Raw genomic sequence first — 24,412 nt, 5'->3', positions numbered from 1 at the left:
ACGGAGGCTCTCTGGACCTTTTTGGAGCCGCTTCCGCCAGAGGCAGAGGCCACTTTTAGCAAGAGAGATCCACAGGATCCAAGACTCCCCGGTAGTCCTTATGGGGCAGTCTCTTCCAGTGCTTCATCTAAGCTGTGGAGTCTTGTGAGCAAAATGCTACTTTGTGAGCTACTGACATTAAAGTTGTGAGCGAGCGATTTGGCTACTGCATAAATGAGTTTGCTCTGGAGCCATCCTTTCCTGAGCCGAGACAAAAAAATGTGTGAGCCAGAGGCTAAACAACTGTGAGCTAGCTCACACTAACTCAGCTTAGAGGGAACACTGCTCTGGAGCCCTCCTTCTTGAACTAAGACAGAAATGTGTGAGCCGGAGGCTAAACAACTGTGAGCTAGCTCACACTAACTCAGCTTAGAGGGAACACTGCTCTGGAGCCCTCCTTCCTGAACTATGACAAAAAGGTGTGAGCTGGAGGCTAAAAAACTGAGCTAGCTCACACTAACTCAGCTTAGAGGGAACACTGGTCTCTTCCCCCTCCCACCCTGCCAGGTGCTGCTGACAAGTTCTGTGTCTTTTCAGCCAGTTTCTTTTCCTGTCTCTTCTTTCCAAAAGAGGCAGATTTTTTTTTGTATTTACTTCCTACTCACTGAGAGCTCAGATTGGAGTTACAGTTTTGCCTTTTCTACAAGTGGTTCTTGAGTTATGAAGAGGGGTGGGGAGCGGTGGCAGAGCATGGTGTGCCATTGTGTGCAAGAGCTGGGGGGAGCATCCAGCCCGTGGGCTCCCTTACTCTTTTCCCCTCCCCACACGCATGGCCTTCGTAGCAAGCCTTCACACGGTGGGTTTGACCGAATTACAAACTAGGCCTTGTTCAAGTCAGGATTACGAACCGTAGTTTAATCCTGGTCGATACGGACAACCGTGGCTTGCCTTTGAACCCTTTTGAGTTTTGCGCCATGCACAAAAAGCGCGCGCTAGAAGACGGGGGGAGCCTGAGGGCCGCTCCTTGGTTCACCTCAACCATGGGAGGACTTCCCGCCACAGCACTTCCTTCACAGGGCTCTCGCACTCTCTGTGGAGTTCATGATCGGTCTCTTTGCAAACTGGGAACAGAATGGATTCCCCTCCAACCTGAGCTGTAAGCATGCACTGTTATGCAAATAGGCCACCACAACAATCTGTGGGCTTATCGACCTGGCTGCTTTATGACGGGCCTTCGAGATCACCTGGAAAAAAACTGGGCCAGTGAAACTCCCTTCTGCAGTTCTAAGCGGCCCCATCCTAGTTCAGTTGAACTTGCTGTATTTGTACTGTGGATCTTCTGGACATTTATTTTTCCTTCGAGAACAGCCTCGTTTTAAAAACTGAAGGCCAAGTAGGGATAACCTGGGCAAGGTACCAGTCAGAACCAAAGTTTGAGTCCAGCGGCACTTTCAAGAGCAACAAAGTTTTATTCTGGGTATTTACCTTGAATAAAACTTTGTTGGTCTTCAAGGTGCCCACTGGACTCAAACTTTGTTCTGCCGCTTCAGGCCAACATGGCTGCCTACCCGAATCTATCTTAATGGTACCAATCAGTACGTGTCTGAATGGTGCAGTTGCATTAGTTGTTACAGTGTTAAGAACGAAAGGAAATGATTGCTCCATATGTTGTCGAAGGCTTCCACAGCCAGAGTTCATTAACTGTTGTAGATTATCTGGGCTGTACGGCCGTGGTCTTGGCATTGTAGGACCTGACGTTTTGCCAGCAGCTGTGACTGGCATCCTCAGAGGTATAATTACCTGCCTACCATTTTCTTCTCACCTTGACACAGAGAGTACTCCATCTTTCCATGTTATACCTCTGAGGATGCCAGTCACAGCTGCTGGCGAAACATCAGTTCCCTACAGTGCCAAGACCACGGCCACAAATCCCGGAAAACCTACAACAGAAATGATTGTCGTCTCAGGACTGCTAGAAAGCTTGATGGCGTGACTGCCTGAGATTTGGCCTGGAACAGGATTGTAGTCCCTCGGTCTTCACCTGCCCCTGGGGGGTTGTGACAGCCAGCATCAGTCATTTCTACCTCTCTGCCCGGTGCTCTTTTAAGAGCTGCCTTTCCTTGCAGATTCTGCTAACAAACGGATTGGCCCGATCCAGACCTTCCCTCTCCAAAGGGACTTTGACAGCGGTGTTTTCTCTCGCACTGCGGTAAGACCTGCCGGTGAAGGCCCAGCAGCCACTCTGGGAAAGCAGCTCTGCAGACATCCTGCCTCTCTTTCTCTCTCTCCTTTGTTCCTGATGGTTAACATTTGCATAGCGCTTTCCAGTGTCCAAAGTACGCCTATGTAGTATCACAATAATCCACAAAAAGCCCTCTGAGGTAGGCCAGCTAGAGTCCCATAGCGTCTTAGAGACCAACAAGATTTCCAGGGCAAGAGCTTTCAAGAGTCAGAGCTCCCTTCGTCAGATACAAGCAGGAGTGGAGCTCTCCGAGTCCTTCTATCCCAGTCTGAAGGTGGGAGAGGAGTTGCAAAGAAAGGTGCCAGGATGCAGAAGAGAGGAAGAGATTGGATTGATACCCCATGGCCCTTCACTACCCAAGGGAGTCTCAGAGCGGCTGACAGACTCCTTTCCCTTCCCCTCCCCACAACAGGCACCCTGTGAGGTAGGTGGGGCTGAGAGAGCATTGACAGAAGCTGCTCTTTTTCAAGGACAGCTCTTATCAGAGCTATGGCTTGCCCAAGGTCATCCAGCCAGGTGCATGACGGCGTGCATGAAGCGTCCGAATAATAAGAGTTTCAGGTTGCTGTGTTGAAGCTATATACAGTGGTTTTATTTACAGAGTATTTACAGACAGTCCATACCACCATGCGGTCTCCAAATCATAGAATTGTCCGACAAAGTGCTTCGCAGTAAACTCATTCACAGGTGTGAACACTTACATCAGGACTGTTCTCCTTATATACAGACTAGCACCAATCAGAGCCTTTGTGCCGACTCATGGTGACCATTAATTAAGCTGATGCAACCTAGTGCAATCAGTACCTGGTGACACTGTCACATGACAGTTTAACCTGTCACACAGATCAGCATGATCTAATACAATCACACCTGGCTGACATCTTGTCCAGATATAGTACAATATACTTTCAGTGCAAGTGGAGGAGGAGTGGGGAATGAAACCCGGTTCTCCCAGATTAGAGTCCGCGCACTTAACCGCTGCACCAGAGGGTCCCGTGCATTCTGGAGGGCACATGCAGTTTGCAAGGGGTGCTGCTGCGGGCCTGTGGCCTGGGAGGAGGCAGTGAACGTCACTAGGCCAAAGGTCCATGTAGTCCAGCCTTCCTTTTCTCACAGTGGGCAGCCCACAGACAGGACTCTTCAAGCCACAGCTGGTCCCAGCAGCTGGTCTCCGTGGCTCACGGCCTCTGAGCAGGGGGGGGGGGCACCATTGAATCAACAAGGCCGATAGCTATTGATGGACCGGGTCTAGTTCCTCACTTAAGCCACTGAGACTGTCGCTGCATTTGCCACGGTAATGGTGGGCAAACTGACTCTGAGGGAGAGAACTTGTTGATGAGGAGCCTGTGACATGCTCGCTTATTGGGGAGACAGTTTTACCTTTAAACACACTTTATGTACCTAAACTTGGTAGATTTCTGCTGCCACCAGGAATTAAAAATTCCAAATCTCTCTCTCTGCTGGTAGTATGACCTAGGGTCTGGGCACTTCAGAGGATTATGTGCCCCTGAGGAAGTACTGTCCTGATTTCTGGGATAAGTTTAAACAAAATTTGATTTATTTAATAAAGAACAAAACAGGTTTCCGGTTAGTTTGAACAGTTGCTGAAGAAAGGGACTTGTAAATATAACTGGCAAAGCTTGGTGCCACAAACAGTCTCTCAAACTCCGCCATGACAGGTTTATATATTCCGTATAATCTCTCTCTATCTCATATATATAGATATAGCCACACAGGCCAGTCTCTTTGTTTTATTCACACAGAATAGAATCAACTCTCTTAGACACACAGACTAAACTGTTGGTCTTATTCACACACAGAATCCTCCATAACTCCAAGAGTCACACAGACTCTCTTCGAAACTCGCCCATACTTCTCTCTCTCTCATAGCACAGAATCCCCTCATAGACACACACACAGAATCCTCTCAGACACCCCTCCTCCCACCCTCTCAGTCAGCAGCCAATCAAATCACACTCATCACCCTCTATCACTCTTCTCGTATTACTGCATTCAAAGGAAACATTTAAAGGAACACGCACACATGGAACACCAAAACATGGAATCATTACAGAGCCTCCCGTAAGATCCTAAAGGAGCAGCAGGGCTCCACAGGGGACCGTCTGCAAACCACCCTGGGGTGTGGGAGGGTCTCTGGCCTGGGCCGCCACTCCCACTCACTCTGCAGACGGGACTGCACAAACGGAACGACGAGCTCGCCCCTTCCGGCCGCAGGAGTCCCTCATCGTTCGGCTCCGCGGGTTTCTTGGGTGCAGAACTGCTAGATGCTTACCCAAGGATTTCAGAGGGTTCACGTCTCTGCCTGCTTCCCGTGTCCCCTTCTTCTCTCCTCAGCCCCGTGGTCGCTGCTCAGTTTTCCGACAACCTCTTGCGGTCCTTCTTGATCCACATCATGTCCGTGCCGGCGATCGTGACCCATCTGGCCACGCTGACTCCAGAGGTAGGTGGGCCCTCCAGTGACAGGCCGGGAGAGGCTCTGGGGGGAGGGTTCTTGGCTGCGCTTTGGCTCGGAGGGCAGTTCTCTAGGAGAGCGACTCCTTGCGATGGCCCCCTTGGCTCTGGCACCCTGGCGGGAGGAGTCTTGAGATTGTCCCGAGCTCATGAACAAGACACTGTTTGTCCTCTTTGGTGTAGTGGTTTGGTGTCGTGGTTAAGGGGTGAGCCAGTTTGGTGCAGCGGTTAATTGCGCGGACTCGAATCTGGGAGAACCGGGTTTGATTCCCCACTCCTCCACTTGCACCTGCTGGATGACCTTGGGCAAGCCATAGTTCTGATAAGAGCTGTCCTTGAAAAAGAGCCGTTTCTGTCAAGAGCTCTCTCAGCCCCACCTAGCTCACAGGGTGTCTGTTGGGAGGGGAAGGGAAAGGAGTTTGTAAGGCGCTCTGTGGCTCCCTTCACTGAGTCAACCCATCTCCTTTTGGGTCTTTGGTGCAGTGGTCCACTTATAAATACTTGAAACTTTTCCACTTGAAGAACCACCTTGGTGCAGTGGTCAAGAGTGGCAGACTCTAATCTGGGAGAACCGGGTTTGATTTCCCCACTCCTCCACTTGCAGCTGCTGGGTGACCTTGGGCAAGTCGTAGTTCTGACAAGAGCTGTCCTTGAAAGAGCAGTTTCTCTCAGAGCTCTCTCAGCCCCGCCAACCTCCCAGGGTGTCTGCTGTGGGGAGGAGAAGGGAAAGGAGTTTGTAAGCCGCTCTGAGACTGCCTTGGGTAGTGAAGGGCGGGGTATGAATCCAATCTCTTCTTCTTCTTCTTCTTCTCCTCTCTGCCTTTGGAGTGACAATTTAAATCATGTTTTTTTCAGCAGCCCAAAGCGCTGCACAAAAATAGTCCAGGGTCCCCCAACCTTCTTGGGTCTGTGGGCCCCGCTGAGATTCTGACGTGGCATGATGGACACAGCCACAGAATGGCAGCTGCAGGAGGCAGAGCCAGCTGCAAAATGGCCACTGCAGCCAGGGGCGCCACGTTGGGGATCCCTGAAACACTTTTTCATGCACCTTGCCAGGCTGGTTGGTGGTATACCTGCTGTTGATGGAAGGACAATGAGACCCCTGGCTGGTCCTGGGCCCCGCTGGGTGACCTCGTGGCCGAAGTGAGGCTTGAGCTGGGGACTTCCTGGCTTGTGCAGACTGATGCTGGGATGCCGTAAAACTCTGCTTTACTTTCAGCGCCTGGCGGTGATCGACTCACATGACCTCTTGCGCAGATTCCTCTTGTTCCTAAGCTACGAGGAGCAGTGCCGAGACGTCTGCGTGTGTCTCGAAGGAAGCCACACGCTCTGCCTGCTGGGTGAGTGAGGCCGGAAGAGGGCTCCTCCGGCCCGCTTCGCTCCTGGTCCTGGGGGCGTGCAGGTTGCCTCTCTTCGGCTCCCCAGAAGGATATGGGTGTGGCCTTTGGAATGCCATCCCCCCCCCCCCAGGCTCACCTGATGGCCTGGCCTCCTCACCCCTTGGACGCCAGGCCAAAACAAGTCTCCAGACCGGGCTTTTTGATGGATGGTTTCAGTCTTTCAGGAGCTGCGGTGGCTCAAGTGGTTAAGACGCTGAACTGCAGGCTGTGGAAGGTCAGTAGTTCAGCAGTTTGAGACCCGAGTGTGCCGCATGACGGAGTGAGCTCCCGTCTCTAGTTCCAGCTCCTGCCAACCTAGCAGTTCGAAAGCAAGACATTGCAAGCAGTGTTCCCTCTAAGCTGAGTTAGTGTGAGCTAGCTCACAGATTTTTAGCCTCCAGCACACAGATTTTTGTTTTAGCTCAGGGAGGATGGCTCCAGAGCAAGCTAATTTATGCAGTAGCCAAATCGCTCGCTCACAACTTTAATGCCAGTGGCTTAAAAAGAAGAATTTTTGCTCACAAGGCTCCACAGCTTAGAGGGAACATTGATTGCAAGTAGATAAATAGGTACCGCTTCGGTGGGATGGTCACAGCGTTCCATGCGCCTTGGTGTTTAGTCATGCCGGCCACATGACCACGGAAACGTCTTCGTACAGCGCTGGCTCTTCGGCTTTGAAACGGAGATGAGCACTGCAACCCTAGAGTTGGACTCGACTGGCTTTCGAGCAAGGGAACCTTTTACCTTCAGTCTTTCAACACTGTTTCTAGCTTGAGGACTGTGTTGTGACTCTGCTTTAGTGACACTTAAAGGTTGTTTTGAATGGCTTATTTTAATATCGACAATTTTTTGGTGGTGGCTTCAGTAATTTCACTGGTGAGGGACTGCAGCTCCCTCAAGGATTCTGGCTGTCTTCCCCCCCCCACCACCACCACAGCTGTTTTCTACCCCTAAAGGTGGTCAGGATGTGTGTGAACCCTCAGAGGCTTGAGGTGGGGGTGGCTGGGTTAGATCCCCAGATGTGTGGAGGGGGGCGGGGTTGTGTCCAGAATAACTTCTTGCTTTTCTTTGGGATGAGCAGAAGCAAAATAAGGCATGCAAAGTAATTAACTGCCAGGCTCGTAGACATTATTCTGATGGGTTTCATTTGTGCAGAGCTTGCCTCTTCTCATCTCAGAACTGTGTCTGCCTTCCTTTCCTTTCCCTTCCCTTCCCTTCCCTTCCCTTCCCTTCCCTTCCCTTGCTTGAGGTGGGGGTGGCTGGGTTAGATCCCCAGATGTGTGGAGGGGGGCGGGGTTGTGTCCAGAATAACTTCTTGCTTTTCTTTGGGATGAGCAGAAGCAAAATAAGGCATGCAAAGTAATTAACTGCCAGGCTCGTAGACATTATTCTGATGGGTTTCATTTGTGCAGAGCTTGCCTCTTCTCATCTCAGAACTGTGTCTGCCTTCCTTTCCTTTCCCTTCCCTTCCCTTCCCTTCCCTCCTCTTTTTCTTCCTCCCTCCCTCCCTCCTTTCTTCCTCCCTCTTTCCTTTCCTTTCCTTCCTTCTTCCCTCCTTCCTTCCTTCTTGGCAGCATCACGGAACTCTCTGTAGCTTTTTGTTTCTTTAGAAAAGAGAGCAATAGTTTTGTGGCACAAACCTGGAGAGGTACAGTCAATGCTCCCTCTCAGCTGTGGAGTCTTGTGAGCAAAAATGCCACTTTGTGAGCTCCTGGCATTAAAGTTGTGAGTGAGCGGTTTGGCTGCTGCATAAATCAGTGTGCTCTGGAGCCCTCCTTCCTGAGCGAAGAAAGAATGTGTGAGCCAGAGGCTAAAAAACCGTGAGCTGGCTCATACTTAACTCAGCTTAGAGGGAACGCTGGGTCCAGTTACCTGTGAAGTTCCACTGGGAAGGGCAGTGGCTTAGTGGCAGTTCTTGAACAAAAACTACGGGCACAGCAATACATATGACATCAATACAAAGTGAAATGCTGCATAAGTTCACACAAAGAAATTATTGCTGAAATCCAACTTCCATGTTGTTTATAATTCTTGTATTTCAACAGGTGGGCATCATTCAGACACCAGAGTGTCGACAAGATGTACAGAACGGGACGAACTTCTCGAGTTTTGCCGTTCGTTTCGAGAACAATCTTTATCAAACTTCAATTTCCAGTGGTCCTTTCACAGTCTAATTCACCACTAAGGTATCCAAACATTCAGGAAGGCTTCTAACAGCTCTTAACATCAACCATTATTCTCACTGTCCACAGTGAAAGAATAATGGTTGATGTTAAGAGCTGTTAGAAGCCTTCCTGAATGTTTGGATACCTTAGTGGTGAATTAGACTGTGAAAGGACCACTGGAAATTGAAGTTTGATAAAGATTGTTCTCGAAACGAACGGCAAAACTCGAGAAGTTCGTCCCGTTCTGTACATCTTGTCGACACTCTGGTGTCTGAATGATGCCCACCTGTTGAAATACAAGAATTATAAACAACATGGAAGTTGGATTTCAGCGTTAGTGGCAGTCCTTTACAGGAAGTCCCTGGCGTCACCCACTGAAAGGGGATCTCTGGGAGTGGGCCTGGTGAGAGAGGGTTCTGTGGCGGAGGAACCCGGGAGCGCCTAGGCCAGCCTGGGCAGAGAGCCTCGTGCTCCAGGGCGGCTTCATGCCCTCGGCAGAGGAGAACGAGAGCCAGGAGGTCCCGCTGAGTTCAGACCTTGCCCTGCAGAGGAAGGCCAAAGGCCAAAGACCAAAGGCCAAAATCACAGACGTCCCCCAGGAGGCAGCGCTGACCCACTATTGCCATAGACGGTGGCCGTTAAATGACAAGTCGATGTGGTTTTAATGTGAACTGGTGTGGCAGAGCCGACTTCTGGTCCCAGGGTTTGGCCTTCGCGGAGCACTCCGTGTGGGATTCTGTTGGGAGAGTGTGCGTCCACCACACCGGCTTCCCAGTTTGCCCACCCACTTTGGTGTCGTGGTTAAGTGCATGGACTCTTATCTGGGAGAACCGGGTTTGATTCCCCACTCCTCCACATGCAGCTGCTGGATGACCTTGGGCAAGCCATAGTTCTCATAAGAGCTGTTCTTGAAAAAGAACAGTTTATGTCAGAGCTCTCTCAGCCCCGCCTGCCTCACAGGGTGTCTGTTGTGGGGAGGGGAAGGGAAAGGAGTCTGTAAGCCGCTCTGAGACACCTTTGGTTAGTGAAGGGCAGGGTATAGATCCAATCTTCTTCTTCTTTTTCCCTGCTCCTCTTTTGACTGCTTCCATTGCTGTTGTTGTGCGTTTCCCAGGCAACCTCATCTGTCTGAGCTCGCTGAACGACAAGGTGCTGGAGGAGGAGACGACACGCTTTGTGAGCGTCCTCATCCAGATGCTCTCGTACTGCCAGAAGTACGTCTCGCAGAAGAAGTCCAACCTCACGCACTGGCACCCCGTGCTTGGCTGGTTTTCCCAGACGGTGGATTATGGGTGAGCACCGTGGGACGCGTTGCGGGGCCCTTGCGATGCCCCAGTTGTGGGCTGGCCAGATCGTTTGCGTGACAGTCCACCTTTCCAGTCCCGTCTGTTGTCGAAGAGCCTTTTCTCTTTCTGCCTGAAATCCTGGTGCATCACGAAAGGCACACTCTGTTTCAGTTTTCCACCCAGGGAGCACAACCCGAAGCAAGGCTTTTGTGGCACCTTCAAGACTAACAGATGAGTGGGAGTGTTTGCCTGCATGAGCTGGAGCGCTTTTCCTCCGATGCATGACAGGCATTCTCAAGCACTCTGTCACACGGTGGCCAAAAATACCAGGGGCCATCAGGAGGTCCACCAGTGGGGCCTGGACACTAAAGCACCAAGCACCAAGAATACAGAGCATCACTTGCCCCAGACCCAGAGTCCCTATCTATACCTTGTGGCTGATAGCCACTGATGGATCTCTGCTCCATATAAGAACATAAGAGATGCCAGTGTTGGATCAGGCCAGTGGCCCATCCAGTCCAACACTCTGTGTGTCACACGGTGGCCAAAAATACCAGGTGCCCTCAGGAGGTCCAGCAGTGGGGCCAGGACACTAAAGCACCAAGCACCAAGAATACAGAGCATCCTTTGCCCCAGACCGAGAGTTCCTATCTATACCTTGTGGCTGATAGCCACTGATGGATCTCTGCTCCGTATGTTTATCCAGTTCCCTCTGGAAATCATCCGTGCTTATAGCCGCCACCACCTCCTGTGGCAGTGAATTCCATGTGTTCATCACTCTGTGGGTGAAGAAGGACTTCCTTTTATCCGTTCTAACCCGACTGCTCAGCAATTTCATGGAGTGCCCATGAGTTCTTGTATTGTGAGACAGGGAGAAAAGTACCTCTTTCTCGACCTGCTCTATCCCAGGCATAACCTTATAAACCTCGATCATGTCATTTCTCCAAGCTAAAGAGCCCCAAGCGCTTTAACCTTTCTTCATAAGGAAAGTGTTCCAACCCTTTTATCATTCTAGTTGCCCTCTTCTGCACTTTTTCCAATGCCATAATATTTTTTTTTGAGGTGTGGTGACGAGAACTCATCCCTTGAATAAACTTTTGTTGGTCTTCAAGGTCCACTTGGACTCTTAAATTTGTCGTGCTGGGCTAGGAGGAGAGTGGGATTGTGCCGTGATCTGCGGTGATCAGCAGGGGGAGCTCTCGCTCGCTCTGCTCTGATGGTTAGAACCTGACCTGGGAAACCTAGGCTAGCCCGATCTTGCCAGACCTCAGAAGCTGAGCAGGGTCAGTCCTGGTTAGTCCTGGAAAGGGAGGCCAGTCAGGGGCTACGGGGCGGGCAATGGCAAACCCTTGAAGGGTTGTCAAGACAAGAGACAAGCAGAGGCGGTTTGCCATTGCCCGCCTCTGCACGGCAGCCCCTTGAAGGGGTCACCATGACTCAGCCACAACTTAACAGCCCCTCTCCACTATCACCAGTGGTTAAAGAGAGCCAGTCTGGCATCGTGGTGAAGTGCGCAGACTCTAATCTGGGTCGGGTTAGAACGGTCGGGTTAGAACGGATAAAAGGAAGTCCTTCTTCACCCAAAGAGTGATGAAGACATGGAATTCACTGCCATAGGAAGAGTGGGCGGCTACAAGCATGGACGGCTTCAAGAGGGAATTAGATAAGCATATGGAGCAGAGGTCCATCAGTGGCTATTAGCCACAAGGTATAGATTGGGGCAAGTGATGCTCTGTCTTCTTGGTGCTTGGGGGGGTCAACAGTGGGAGGGCTTCTAATGTCCTGGCCCCACTGCTGGACCTCCTGATGGCACTGGTATTTCTGGCCACTGTGTGACACAGAGTGTTGGACTGGATGGGCCTTTGGCCTGATCCAACATTGGCATCTCTTATGTTCTTATGTTCTAACCGGGTTTGATTCCCCACTCCTCCACTTGCAGCTGCTGGGTGACCTTGGGCAAGCCGTAGTTCTGATAAGAGCTGTTCTTGAAACAGAGCAGTTTCTGTCAAGAGCTCTCTCAGCCCCGCCTCCCTCACGGGCAATGCTCCCTCTAAGGTGTGGAGTCCTGTGAGCAAAAATCCTACCTTGTGAGCTGCTGGCATTAAAGTTGTGAGTGAGTGATTTGGCTGCTGCATAAATTAGTTTGCTCTGGAGCCATCCCTTCCTGAGCTGAGACAAAAATGGGTGAGCCGGAGGCTAAAAAACCCCCTGTGAGCTAGCTCACACTAACTCAGCTTAGAAGGAACACTGCTCACAGGGTGTCTGTTGTGGGGAGGGGGAGGGAAAGGAGTTTGTGAGCCGCTCTGTGACTCTGAATGAAGGGTGGGTATAAATCCAGTCTCTTCTTCTTCCTAGAAGGAATGGGAACCTGCTCCCAAGGGTTTGACCCTCCCCCTAGCTGGAGCGTTTGGGGCTTCTTTTTATGTTTCCACCCCCTCTCGCCTAGTTTTCCGCTCCAGCCTTCGGCAAGCAGGGTCTGTCTCGGGTGGGGTCCCTCACCCGCCTCGCTTCCCTCCTCCTAGCCTGAACGAGTCGATGCCCCTCCTCACCAAGCAGCTGCAGCACCTCTGGGGCGTCCACCTGATCCGCATCCTCTTCAGCGACGTCCTCAGCAAGAAGCTCCTGGAGAACCCGGAGGCGGCTCATGCAGCAGCGGCTCCCACCTCCCCGCAGAACAGCCTGCCCATGAAAAGTCAGTCTGCCGGCTCCGGGTCCACTTTTGGGCTGTGCTCCTCGGCCCTCCTCTGACTTCTAGGCTGGGGCTAGAAGGCCTGGTCTTCGGGAGGCCCGGCCCGGCCTGGCCTTCTGGCTGTACCAAGAGGCCAGATGCAGGTCCTGTTGCAGGCCTGGCCTGCCTGCTCTGTGCCTAGAACCAGCAAAGGGCCCCCACCCCGGGAATGTGTGAAGGGGGACGCCTTTTGGTGTAGTGGGTTAAGCGCACGGACTCTAATCTGGGAGAGCTGGGTTTGATTCCCACTCCTCCACTCGCACCTGACTGGATGGCCTTGGGCAAACCATAGTTCTCATAAGAGCTGTTCTTGAAAAAAGAGCCGTTTCTGTCAAGAGCGATCTCAGCCCCACCTACCTCACAGGGTGTCTGTTGTGGGGAGGGGAGGGGAGGGGAGGGGAGGGGAAGGGACCTCCACTTGCAGCTGCTGGATGACCTTGGGCAAGCCATAGTTCTGTCAGAGCTGTTCTTGAAAAAGAGCAGTTTCTGTCAAGAGCTCTCTCAGCCCCGCCTATCTCACATCACGTCTGTTGTGAGGAGGGGAAGGGAAAGGAGTTTGTAAGCCGCTCTGAGACACCTTTGGGTAGTGAAGGGCGGAGTATAAATCCAATCTCTTCTTCTTTGCATATTGCACCCTGTCTGGGTGGGCTGGGACTTGGAGCCCAAGGGGTGGAAGGAACACTCCCCAACTAACACACACACACGCACATATTGCCTCTTAAACAGTGCTGCATTGGGCGATCCTCTCCAGAAAACACCTGACCTTCCTTTGCTGTTCCCTGCCAGGCCTCTTCAAGCGCGCCTTCCAGAAATCCGCATCCGTCCGCAATATCCTGAAACCCGTCGGCGGCAAGAGGGTGGATTCGGCGGAGGTGCAGAAGGTCTGCAGCCTCTGTGTCCTCTACCAAACGGCCCTCACCACTCTGACGCAGATCCGGTTGCAGATCCTGACAGGTGGGTAGGACGGAAAGGCAGGTGTGTGTGTCTGTGCACACAGGGGAGGGAAGGGGCTGTCACGGCAGGACCAGGGGGCGTGACACAAGCAAGCAAAAGTCCAGGAACAGTCCGAGGTCAAGCCGGGCAAACCAGGTAGCAAGGTTCAAGCAGGTTTAAATCACAGTCCAAAAGCAGGGTCAGACATACCAAAGTTTCAAGTCCATAAATCACAACAATACCAGAGGAGTCAGAGATGAACGCAGGGTCAACAAAGCCAAAGGTCAAAAGCCGAGGATCAAGCCGAGAAGAATTCCACAAGGTCTGGAGCAGAGATGCAAGGATTCAGGTCCTGAACAAACGACGTTGCCAGCACAAATGACTGCTGGCAACAGACTTGCATATATACAGTGCTAGCTAATCAACTCATTAGCTAGCCAGGAGTGAGGACAGGATCCTGTCAGTAATCAGGGCTAAGAGATCTTCTGGCACGCATGCGTGCATTCTGCCTTCGCTCTCTCAGCTGTTGTCTTCTTACATTCCTGAGCCTGGTTACAGGTGGAGGCCTTCGCTCTCTCAGCTGTTGTCTTCTTACATTCCTGAGCCTGGTTACAGGTGGAGGTGATGAATTACTGGGCTGCAGCAGAGACTGATCCCTTGCAGGTGTTCCCTGGGAGGCTCTATCCTCCTCACCACTTAGATAGCTTTCAGCTACAGGATCCAGTCTTTGCCTTTCTGCTGCAGTACTGTCTTCAGGAGCCTGTTCAGGGTCCTCAGGAGCCTGTTCAGGGGCATCAGCAAAGGCAGGCATGACATCAGCAGGGGCAGGCATGACAGGGGCGGCCTTGCTAAAGCAGAGGCCCCCTGGAAGGGAAGGGAAGCTGGGCCTCAGAAGCCAATGTGTTGGGATTCTTTTTAAGTTAGTCAGCAGAGTATTAAGAGACTGAGTCCATGGTGTGTTTTAAAATATAAGAGTTTACTATAAACCTAACATGGGAAAAAGGTACACAGGATATGAAAATAACAAAGAGCTAATATGGCTACATCCTTCTAGCTAAAAGGTAAGATGGGAAGAGCCGAATGGCGTCTCCTTCTCAGTCAGAACAAAGAATGGGAGGAGAAGCCAATATGCTAAATACTTGACACCTTGGTTTCCAATCAGACTAGCAAATTAGCTCCAAAGTTCCCGGGCATCCTATTGTCTAAACAGATTGGTTACGAACAAACATATGACTTAACAAATAATAATTAACTGTTAGGATTCTTTTTAAGAAAGTCAGCAGAGTATTAAGAGACTGAGTCCATGGTGTGTATTAAAATATAAAAGTTTACTATAAACCTAACATGGGAAAAAGGTACACAGGATATGAAATAACAAAGAGCTAATATGGCGACATACTTACAGCTAAAGGTAAAACGGGAAGAGCCGAATGGCGTCTCCTTCTCAGTCAGAACAAAGAGAGGAAGAAGAAGCCAATATGCTAAATACTTGACACATTGGTTTCCAATCAGACTAGCAAGTTAGCTCCAAAGTTCCCCGGGCATCCTATTGTCTAAACAGATTGGTTACAAACAAACATGTGACTTCCTGTTGATCATAACAAACATCATTAACCCTGTAAATACTGAAGTGTTTTGACTTGTAACACCCAACACAATGCGATGGGGCTTTTTGTGGGGGAGGGGGGGGAGGGGAGGGGGCAGGTGCTCAGGTCAGGTCCTGCCTCCACGCTCAGACGTTCTTCCCACCCCCCGTTTTCATCCTGCTGGTTCTTTACTCAGAGCCTTGAAGGCTGGCCACCTGTGCTCATTTTTTAAAATAAAAGTTGAGCTTCTCGGGTTGCTGAAACCCACGCTCAGTGCTATTTTCTGTGTTTTCATGGCGCAACCTCAGCATACACACAGCACAAGTGAGGCCTGGGACCGCTGAGGTTGTCGGTACAGGGGAGGAAACAGCCCAGCCCCCTCCCAGCTGAGAGTCCCAAATCATCAAAAACTGAATGCTGACCCACTATTCTATGGTCTTTGGGAGCCAGGTTTTGGCTGGGACGGGATGAGAAGAAGAAGAGATTGGATTTATATCCCACCTCCTTCACTACCTAAGGTAGTCTCAGAGCAGCTTTCAAACTCCTTTCCCTTCCCCTCCCCACAACAGACACCCTGTGAGGTAGGCGGGGCTGAGAGAGCTCTTGAAACTGCTCTCTTTCAAGGACAGCTCTTATCAGAACTACGACTTGCCCAAGGTCATCCAGCCAGGTGCAAGTGGAGGAGGAGTGGGGAATCAAACCCGGTTCTCCCAGATTAGAACCCACGCACTTAACCACCACGCCAAACCAGTGGCTAGTTCACGTGCTCCTGCATGCACAAACTCATTCATCTCCTTGGGAAAAGTGTAAAAGGACTGTTTTGCTCAGCCTGTTTCTTACACGTTTAGTGAAGCAGGTTGTTGCCTGCGGAAGGTCCCACCCCAAGGAACTCCGGCCTTTTCTGGGGGTGTGTCTAGCACTGGTCCAGTAAAGGCTGTTTGTTTACCTTCCCAGAACATTGGATCCCTCTCTGAATGTATATCTGAGCAGTAGCATCTGGCGTGATGTGGTCCGTGGGGTCGCGGAGAGTCGGACTCGACTGTGCGACTGAACAACAACAACAACAAAAGCATCTGTCCCTCACTTCTGAAACTCAGGCTCTCCAGAATAAAAATTCTAAACGAGGGTGCTTTTTTTGGGTTGTTGGAGCTTGCCTCTGTTGATACTTGTGAGCAGTTCAGCACCATTAATCTGTTTTACACCAGGGCAGAATACTTTGTTGCATGGTCTAGGAGTGACGTCTTCTTAGGGGAGGGGAAGTGGACACTCTTCAGTTTGAGAGCGAGGTTGATTCATATGTCTCTCCCCAGTTTGGTGTAATGCATGGACTCTAATCTGGGAGAACCGGGTTTGATTCCCTCTCCTCCTCCACTTGCACCTGGCTGGATAACCTTGGGCAAGCCGTAGTTCTGATAAGAGCTGTCCTTGAAAAAGAGCCGTTTCTGTCAAGAGCTCTCTCAGCCCCCACCTGCCTCCCAGGGTGTCTGTTGTGGGGAGGGGAAGGGAAAGGAGTTTCTAAGCCGCTCTGAGACACCTTTGGGTAATGAAGGGCAGGGTATAAATCCAATCTCTTCTTCTTCTTCTTCTCCTCTGACAGCACGGCGTGGCCACGCCACCCTTAGCGGGCCTGCCACTCCTTGGCAGTTTGGTGTAGTGGTTAAGTACGCAGGCTCTAATCTGGGAGAACCGGGTTTGATTCCCCACTCCTCCACTTGCACCCACTGGGTGACCTTGGGCAAGGCATAGTTCTGGTAAGAGCTGTTCTTGGAAAACGAGCAGTTTCTGTCAAGAGCTCTCTCAGCCCCACCGACCTCCCAGGGTGTCTGTTGTGGGGAGGGGAAGGGAAAGGAGTTTGTAAGCCGCTCTGAGACTCCCTTAGGTAGTGAAGGGTAAGGGGTGTAAATCCAATCTCCTCCTCTTCCTCTTCTTCTTCTTCCTCCTCGTAAGGCCTGACATACCTGGATGACCTCCTGCCCAAACTGTGGGCGTTCATCTGTGAACTGGGGCCCCAGGGAGGCCTCAAGCTGTTCCTGGAGTGCCTGAACAATGACACCGAGGAGTCCAAGCGGCTGCTGGCTATGCTGATGCTCTTCTGCGACTGTTCCCGTCATCTCATCACGTAAGTCGCGGGCGAGTGAGAGAACCAGCCCCCCCCCTGGTGCCGGCGCTGAACCCGGGATTGGGGGGGATTGGCCAGACGGCCTCTTGGCGAAGGAGTCTGCCCAGCAGGCCCATGGCCAGGGTTTCTTAAGTCGGGGGGCATTTACGTTTCTTCGGGGGCAGCCCTACTCCCGTCCCGAGCTGCTCTGCAGTTTCCCCCACCCGGGCCTCTACCAAGCCGCCGCCGCCTCCTCGCCGTGGCCCCTCACACCAGACAGCGCAGTGCAGCCCGCCAGCAGCAAGTACTTCCTGGGGGAAATAGAGAGGTTCTGTCTGGCTACTGCATGACCACCATAGCCGGCCCTTCGCACCAGACAGCTTCGCAGAAATACCCGGATCCTTCCCCGCACCCTCCGCCACTCAGTGGCCCAGGGCTGGACGGGGAGTCGGGGGGAGGCTTGCCAATAAGTCGGGGGGCTCAGCCCCGAGGTTCCCCACTGTAGCTATGGGCCTGCTGCCCAGAAGATCAGATTGGTCGCTGGTGACCTGCTGTGCCCACCCTCGGGGAGCGAACAGAGCCTGGCAGAGATGGGGAGCAGGGCTTCCTCGGTGGTGGCCCCCGCAGGGAGGGGGAGGGGGGACTGCCCGGCTTCCCTCAGGCATCAGATCCCGTGTGTGACCAGAGTGATCCCTGAAACCGAAAGCTTGCTTTGTGGACATCTCGATTTGCTATGAGCCGGCTCCTGCCAGGGGGTATATGTGTGGGGTGATGAAATGGTGATAGATGGAGGGGAAGGCGTCAGGTTTTGGTTGGGGAGGGCAGTGCACCTCTCAGTTTTCGGTGCGGCATCGCCGACCCCTTCCCCGCCGGGGGCTGAGACACGTGGCCCTTCTCTCCCCCCCCCCCCTTCCAGGATCCTCGACGACATCGAAGTCTACGAAGAGCAGGTCTCGTTCAAACTGGAAGAGCTCGTCACCATCTCCTCTTTCCTGAATTCTTTTGTGTTTAAGATGATCTGGGACGGGATTGTGGGTAAGCGCTTTGCCTTTATTTAGGCATTTATACCCCGCTTTTCTCCCCAGCGAGGACCCAAAGCAGCTTACAACATCCCTTTTCCCTTCCTTCCATTTTTATCCCCACTACAACCCTGTGTGGTAGGTTAGCCTGAGGGAGCGTGACTGGCCCGACATCATCCAGTTAGCTTCCGCGGCATACTGGAGATTCCCATACCCTACTCCACCGTACCACACTGCAGTTAGTTAAGGCCAGATCTAAAGATAAGGGTGTGGCCTCTTCCTCCTAGACTTCGTCCCTCATGTCAGCAGGGGGGTGACTCTTTGGGGGGCGTTCCCTGTGGTCAAGTAGCTCTGCTCGCAGCACCCTCCTTTTTCTCCCCCCCCGCCCCAGAGAACGCCAAAGGAGAGACGCTGGAGCTGTTCCATTCCGTCCACGGCTGGCTGATGGTCTTGTATGAAAGGGACTGCCGCCGGCGTTTTGCTCCGGAGGACCACTGGCTGCGCAAGTGAGCATCTGGGTCTCGTACGAAGGCTCGTAAAACACGTCTGCTCTGCAGTCAGGCAGACTGCTTAATCGTGCCATAACGTGGCCGGATCGAGCAACTTTGCCCCGTCAAGGAAGGTATACCCGTCACCTGTGGGGCCTGTGCCCAACAGGTGGTGGTGCTGCTGCTGCAGGAGTTTGGCCTGGGCCCGTCCCCTGGAAGCAGGAGCCCGGTAGGGGACGCTGGTCACTTCATGTGCCACTGATGTCACAGGGTAAGCTGAGCTTTTGTGGATCCTCGTGGTGCCGCCCCCAGCCATTGCTGGCGGGGCTTGGCTGGAGACCACTCCAATGCAATAGCAATAACAAAGGGCTGCCTTAACAATCAAGATCGAAATGGCCGTTCTTTGGAAGGTCAGTCATAAGAACATCAGAGAAGCCAAGGTTGGATCAGGCCAGTGGCCCATCCAGTCCAACACTCTGTGTCACATACAGACCAGGGGCCATCAGGGAGGTCCACCAGTGGGGCCAGGACACTAGAAGCCCTCCCACTGTTGACCCCCCCCCCCCAAGCACCAAGAATAAAGAGCATCACTTTGCCCCAGAGTTCCTATCTATCCCTTGTGGCTAATAGCCACCGATGGACCTCTGCTCCATATGCTTATCTAATTCCCTCTTGAAGCTGTCCATGCTTGTAGCCGCCACCACCTCCTGTGGCCATGAATTCCATGTGTTAATCACTCTTTGGGTGAAGAAGCCCTTCCTTTTATCCGCTCCAACCCGGCTGCTTAGCAATTTCATTGAGTGCCCACGGGAGTTCTTGTCTTGTGAGGAAGGGAGAAAAGTACCTCTTTCTCTACCTGCTCTATCCCACGCATCATCTTGTAAACCTCGATCATGTCACCCCTCGGCCATCGTTTCTCCAAGCTAGAGTCCTTTTTAGCCTTCTTGCCTTCACAGCTGAAGTTTTTCAGATGGGGAGAAGACAAGGCTGGCGGGGACAAGTAACGTGTCCCAGGAAAGCAGGTGTGTCATTGGCAGAGATGAGAGAGAGCCCCGCCCCATCCACACTGGGCTTTGCTGCACCAGAAGCCGCCTTCCTCAGACTTCCTGGCAGCGGCCCAACTCCGGACAGGCTGGGGGCAGCTCTCGCCGGGGGTGTGTGTGTCTGGAATCACCTCCCGCTGTTCTTGTTCCAGGGACCTCAAACCAAGCTTGCTCTTCCAGGAACTGGATAAGGACCGGAAACGCGCCCAGCTGGTTCTTCAGTACACCCCCCACGTCATCCCCCACAAAAACGTAAGTGGGAGGGGGGCGTGCCGGAGAAGGTAGGACGAGAGGAGGGACCCAGGCAAGTGCCGGTTCAGGAGCGGGAATAGAAGCTGGGACTGACTTTATTTCTGAGAGGGCAACAGGAAGAGAGATTCCAGACACACCTGGTCAAGATTTTACAAAGGGTTGGAAGAGTATAATAAATGCGCTTTGCAGGCTTATAAGCGTATTAGGAGAGAACACAGGTTTTATTTGTGATTCCAAGCAGAATACATGGACGAACTATAATGGTGTTAAAAACAATCCATAAATAACTGTCATTGTATGAGGTCATATAACAGATATTACAAAGATGTAAAATGGACACACCCAACTTGTATGTTTTGTATGTATGCTTGTTTTGTTTAATATGAAAATAAGAAACTTTATAGTTAAGATGGGACTGCGGTTTTCTGCAGACTGTGTTAAAAACTGGAATCACCGTGACAAGAAGCTAGATGAAACAATTTACTGATGTTTAGCAAATTGTTACTCAGTGATTCAGTATTCACCTTATACGGTACTATCTAATGTATTTTCAGCTTTTGTTCATACAGTACATCTCTGTATTGCTGGCGCAAACATTTATGCAGGTTGCAGTTACTAACATTCACATGCAACATTTCAAAGACACGTATGCAAATTGCTGGCACATGCATGGAATATTTCAAAGTCCATGAATATTTATTTATTTTATTTTATTTTGGGATTTATATCCCGCCCTACCCAGCGGCTCAGGGCAGCTAACAACCGTCTTGCAGGCCCTGCGGAACTGTACAAGGTCCCGCAGGGCCCGGATCTCCTCTGGGAGCTCGTTCCACCAGATAGGAGCCGCCACCGAAAATGCCCTGGCCTTAGTTTGGGCAAACTTCACACTTCGGGGGCCTGGGACTTCTAGGAGATGGAGATTCCCCGATTGCAGTGCTCTTGAGGGAACATACGGGAAGAAGCGGTCCCTTAGGTAAGCCGGATCCTGGCCATTCAGGGCTTTAAAGGTGAGCACCAGCACTTTGAACCGAATCCAGTATGCTATTGGCAGCCAGTGCAGCGCTTGCAGCACTGGCCGGATGTGGTCTCGCCTGGAGAGGCCCATCAACAGCCTAGCTGCAGCAATATACCACTAATGATGTCTCTTTGGTGTTCTCTGTAGATTCCCACCAAGGCCTTCAGCGATCTCATGTGCCATCCCAGGTTAAAGCTCGTTTCCGATGTCTTCCTCAGAGTTACGTATCACTCATCGTCTTTTAATCATATGTTGGGTACAGTTCCAGAATAACCGCTCACACCAAAATCCAGCTTTTGCCCAGAACACAAACACAGGCGGGGCTCAGAGTCAGGACTCTGGGGAAGACATCAGAAACGAGCTTTAACCTGGGATGGCACGTGAGATCGCTGAAGGTCTCGGTGGGAATCTACAAAGAGCACCAAAGAGACTTCATTAGTAGTATATTCATGAACTTTGAAATATTGCATGTACATGCCAGCAGTTTGCATACGTGTCTTTGAAAAGTTGCATGTAAATGTTAGTAACTGCAACCAGCATAAGTATTTGCACCAGCAATATAGAAATGTAGTGTATGAACAAAAGGTGAAAATACATTCAGCAGTACCATATAAGGTGAATACAGGGTCCACGGTGGCTCAAGACGCTAAGCTGCAGACCGGAAGGTCGGTAGTTCGGCAGTTCGAGACCCGAGTTCCGCATGACGGAGTGAGCTCCCGTCTCTGGCCCCAGCTCCTGCCAACCTAACAGATCGAAAGCAAGAAATTGCAAGTAGATAAATAGGTACCACTTCGGTAGGAAGGTAACAGCATTCCATGCACCTCGGCATCTAGTCATGCCAGCCACATGACCACAGAAACATCTTCGGACAGCGCTGGCTCTTCAGCTTGGAAACAGAGATGAGCACCGTCCCCTAGAGTCGGATTTGACTGACATTCGAGCAAGGGAAACCTTTACCTTTACTAAGGTGAATACCGAATCACTGAATAAAAATTTGATTTGTTGTTGCTGTTCAGTCGCACAGTCAAGTCCGACTCTTCGCGACCCCATGGACCACATCACACCAGGCCCTCCTGTCTTCCGGCGTGCTCCAGAGTTCGCTTAATTTCACATTCGTTGCTTTGATAACACTACCTAACCATCTCATCCTTTGCCATCCCCTTTGACCTTCAGTCTTTCCCAGCGTCAGGGTCTTCTCCAGTGAGCGCTCCCTTCTCATTTGGTGGCCAAAGTATAAATATCAGCAAATTGTTTTATCTAGCTTCTTGTCACAGTGATTCCAGTTTTTTGGCACAGTTCCCGATTGAGAAGTGATAGTTTTTAAATTAAGTATAGTGACAAAAATTGCAATTTTAAAAAAATGGTATGCGTATAGTCAGAAAACCTCCCTGTTTGCATAAACCTGGGCTGCCGCTCCATGTCTGCCTGTATCAGAGGGCCATGCTCTCCTCCTGTGATCTGCTGAGATGAGGGCTCTGGAGACCCTCCGGGGTACCTGGGCCCATCCATGCAAAGCAGCCATTGGAAACACTCCTTTGCAGGGATGTTGTGCTTAGGTTGCATTCCTCAGAGGCATTCCTCTCTCTCTCTCTCTCTCGGCCACTGCAGAGGGTCCTGCTCTTCCGGAACATGGTGACCAAAGAGAAGGAGAAGCTGGGGCTGGTGGAAACCAGCTCTGCCTCGCCTCACGTCACGCACATCACCATCCGCCGGTCGCGCATGCTGGAGGTAGGAGGGGGCAGGGCTGCTTCCCAGATGGCGGGGTGGGAGCCCGCTCTTCTTTGCGCCTTGCCGGCTTTTCTGTGAAGGCTCTTGACCTGGGACTCGCTCAGCACGGGACGGGGAAAGGCTACAGAAAAACAGGAGGGGAGGGGAGCAGGGAGAGGACAGGAAAACCAGGATTTTCGAGGAGCCCTGAAAGAACACCTCTGACCTACTTTTCTGAAACGAGCGACGGGCTTTTAAAGACAAAGCTTGATCCAGGCAATATGTGGAGTATAAATATTTTAAATAAAACAATCTACAGCATTAGACCCTCCCTGTGCGTACTATAGATACATACTGCATATTTTCAGGGATATATTTATTGTTTAGATGTCATTAATTTTGCCCGTAATTAATTTGCTGTAATGGATATGATGATGGTACCCTATTCAAGATCTCAGTGGCTGCCGCTTCCATCCAAGTAACATGGTTTCTTTTTCTTTACGACAAGATTTTTGCCTTCCACTTTCACCGGCCCACATATGTATTAATAGAATCCTAGAATCACAGAGTTGGAAAGGGGCAGACAGGCCCCCCAGTCCCACCCCCTGCCCCATGCAGGATCGGCCTAGAGCAGTGGTGGCAAACCTCTGGCACGGGTGCCAGAGGTGGCACTCAGAGCCCTCTCTGTGGGCACGCATGCCATCGCCCCAGCCAGGCCCAGACCATCATTAAAGTGTTGAATTCTCTGCCAAATAATTTTAAGTAAATGAAAGCATTTGGGATTGCTTTCCTTTACTAGGTTTGGATCATCTTAAGTTAATGTATGAGTGTTTTTTTCTAAAGTAAATCCTCAGTATTCAGGTTAAATGGCCGTGTTGGCACTTTGCGATAAATAAGTGGGTTTTGGGTCGCAGTTTGGGCACTCGGTCTCTAAAAGGTTCGCCATCGCTGGCCTAGAGCATCCTTGACAAGTCTTCGTCCAGCTGCTGCTTCAAGACTCACAACCAACAGTACAGCACACAGCAAGAAATAGCAAAGACCAACAGAAAACAAGTATGAGCTGAATTACCCGCAAAAATATATACAAAAGGAGACTTCAACGAAGTGAAATGCACATGTAATCAAGAATGAATCTATACATATAATCCATCATAGGAAAATACAGAAGCCCACAGGATCCATGAAAGGAAAATACAAAGTCCAGAGTAGATATCCAACACTTTTCCTAGGTAGCATTCAGTGTTTCAGACTTCTGGTCCTTCCTCAGGAACAAAGAACAACTATAGGAAGTCTCATTCCAATTTCTTTACAGGACAATACTATTCAGTTTCTTTATGGGCCAGGTCTCCTAAGCTTTAGTGAGCACCTCTCAAGGCTGCTTCTCTGTAACAGGATCAAACATTCTTGATTACATGCGCATTTCACTTTGTCGAAGTCTCCTTTTGTATATATTTTTGCGGGTAATTCAGCTCACAGTTGTTTTCTGTTGGTCTTTGCTGCTTCAAGACTGCCAGTGCGGGGGGGGAGAGCGCACCACCTCCCGAGGCAGCCGATTCCACTCTTGCACAATTCTGATTGTCAAAAAGTTTCTCCTAAGATCCAGCCAGGACCTTCCCGCCCTTACTTTAAACCCATTCTTGCGAGTCCTCTCCTCTGCGGCCAACAGGAATCGCTCCCTGCCCTCCTCTAAGTGGCAGCCCTTCAGATACTTCAAGAGAGCCATCCTGTCCCCCCTCAACCTCCTCTTCTCCAGACTGAACATTCCCCAGTCCCTCAGCCTGTCCTCACAGGGCTTGGTCTCCAGGCCTCCGATCATTCGTCCGTCTCCCCACATGAACCCACGTTAGACACTTGTGGCCTTAACAGCCCATATACGCCTCGAAGAGAGTTAAGCTCAAAAGATCAACACCTCCTGGTGATTCCTGGCCCAAAGGACAGCCGCCTTGCCTTGACCAGGCTTTCTCTGTCCTGGCCCCAGCCTGGTGGAACACGCTCCCTATTGAGATCGGGGCCCTGCAGG

General features: G+C 51.3%; 1 protein-coding gene across 1 annotated transcript in view; it reads left to right on the top strand.

Annotated features, from left to right (window-relative positions):
* The window catches only part of UBE3B (ubiquitin protein ligase E3B), a 50,703-nt gene that overhangs the window by 12,289 nt on the left and 14,002 nt on the right, over positions 1-24,412 (top strand). Inside the window, exons 9-19 of the mRNA XM_015413227.1 lie at positions 2,106-2,188; positions 4,577-4,682; positions 5,913-6,033; positions 9,352-9,529; positions 12,046-12,215; positions 13,038-13,205; positions 16,718-16,889; positions 17,785-17,903; positions 18,279-18,393; positions 19,571-19,670; positions 22,294-22,413. Coding sequence (XP_015268713.1) covers positions 2,106-2,188; positions 4,577-4,682; positions 5,913-6,033; positions 9,352-9,529; positions 12,046-12,215; positions 13,038-13,205; positions 16,718-16,889; positions 17,785-17,903; positions 18,279-18,393; positions 19,571-19,670; positions 22,294-22,413 — 1,452 coding nt within the window. The remainder of the gene's footprint in view (positions 1-2,105; positions 2,189-4,576; positions 4,683-5,912; positions 6,034-9,351; positions 9,530-12,045; positions 12,216-13,037; positions 13,206-16,717; positions 16,890-17,784; positions 17,904-18,278; positions 18,394-19,570; positions 19,671-22,293; positions 22,414-24,412) is intronic.

Source organism: Gekko japonicus, unplaced genomic scaffold (assembly GCF_001447785.1).
Source record: "Gekko japonicus isolate JY-2015 unplaced genomic scaffold, Gekko_japonicus_V1.1 scaffold10, whole genome shotgun sequence".
Taxonomy (NCBI): Eukaryota; Metazoa; Chordata; class Lepidosauria; order Squamata; family Gekkonidae; genus Gekko; species Gekko japonicus.
Note: the sequence above shows the minus strand (reverse complement) of the source record. Positions and strands in the feature narration are given on the sequence as shown.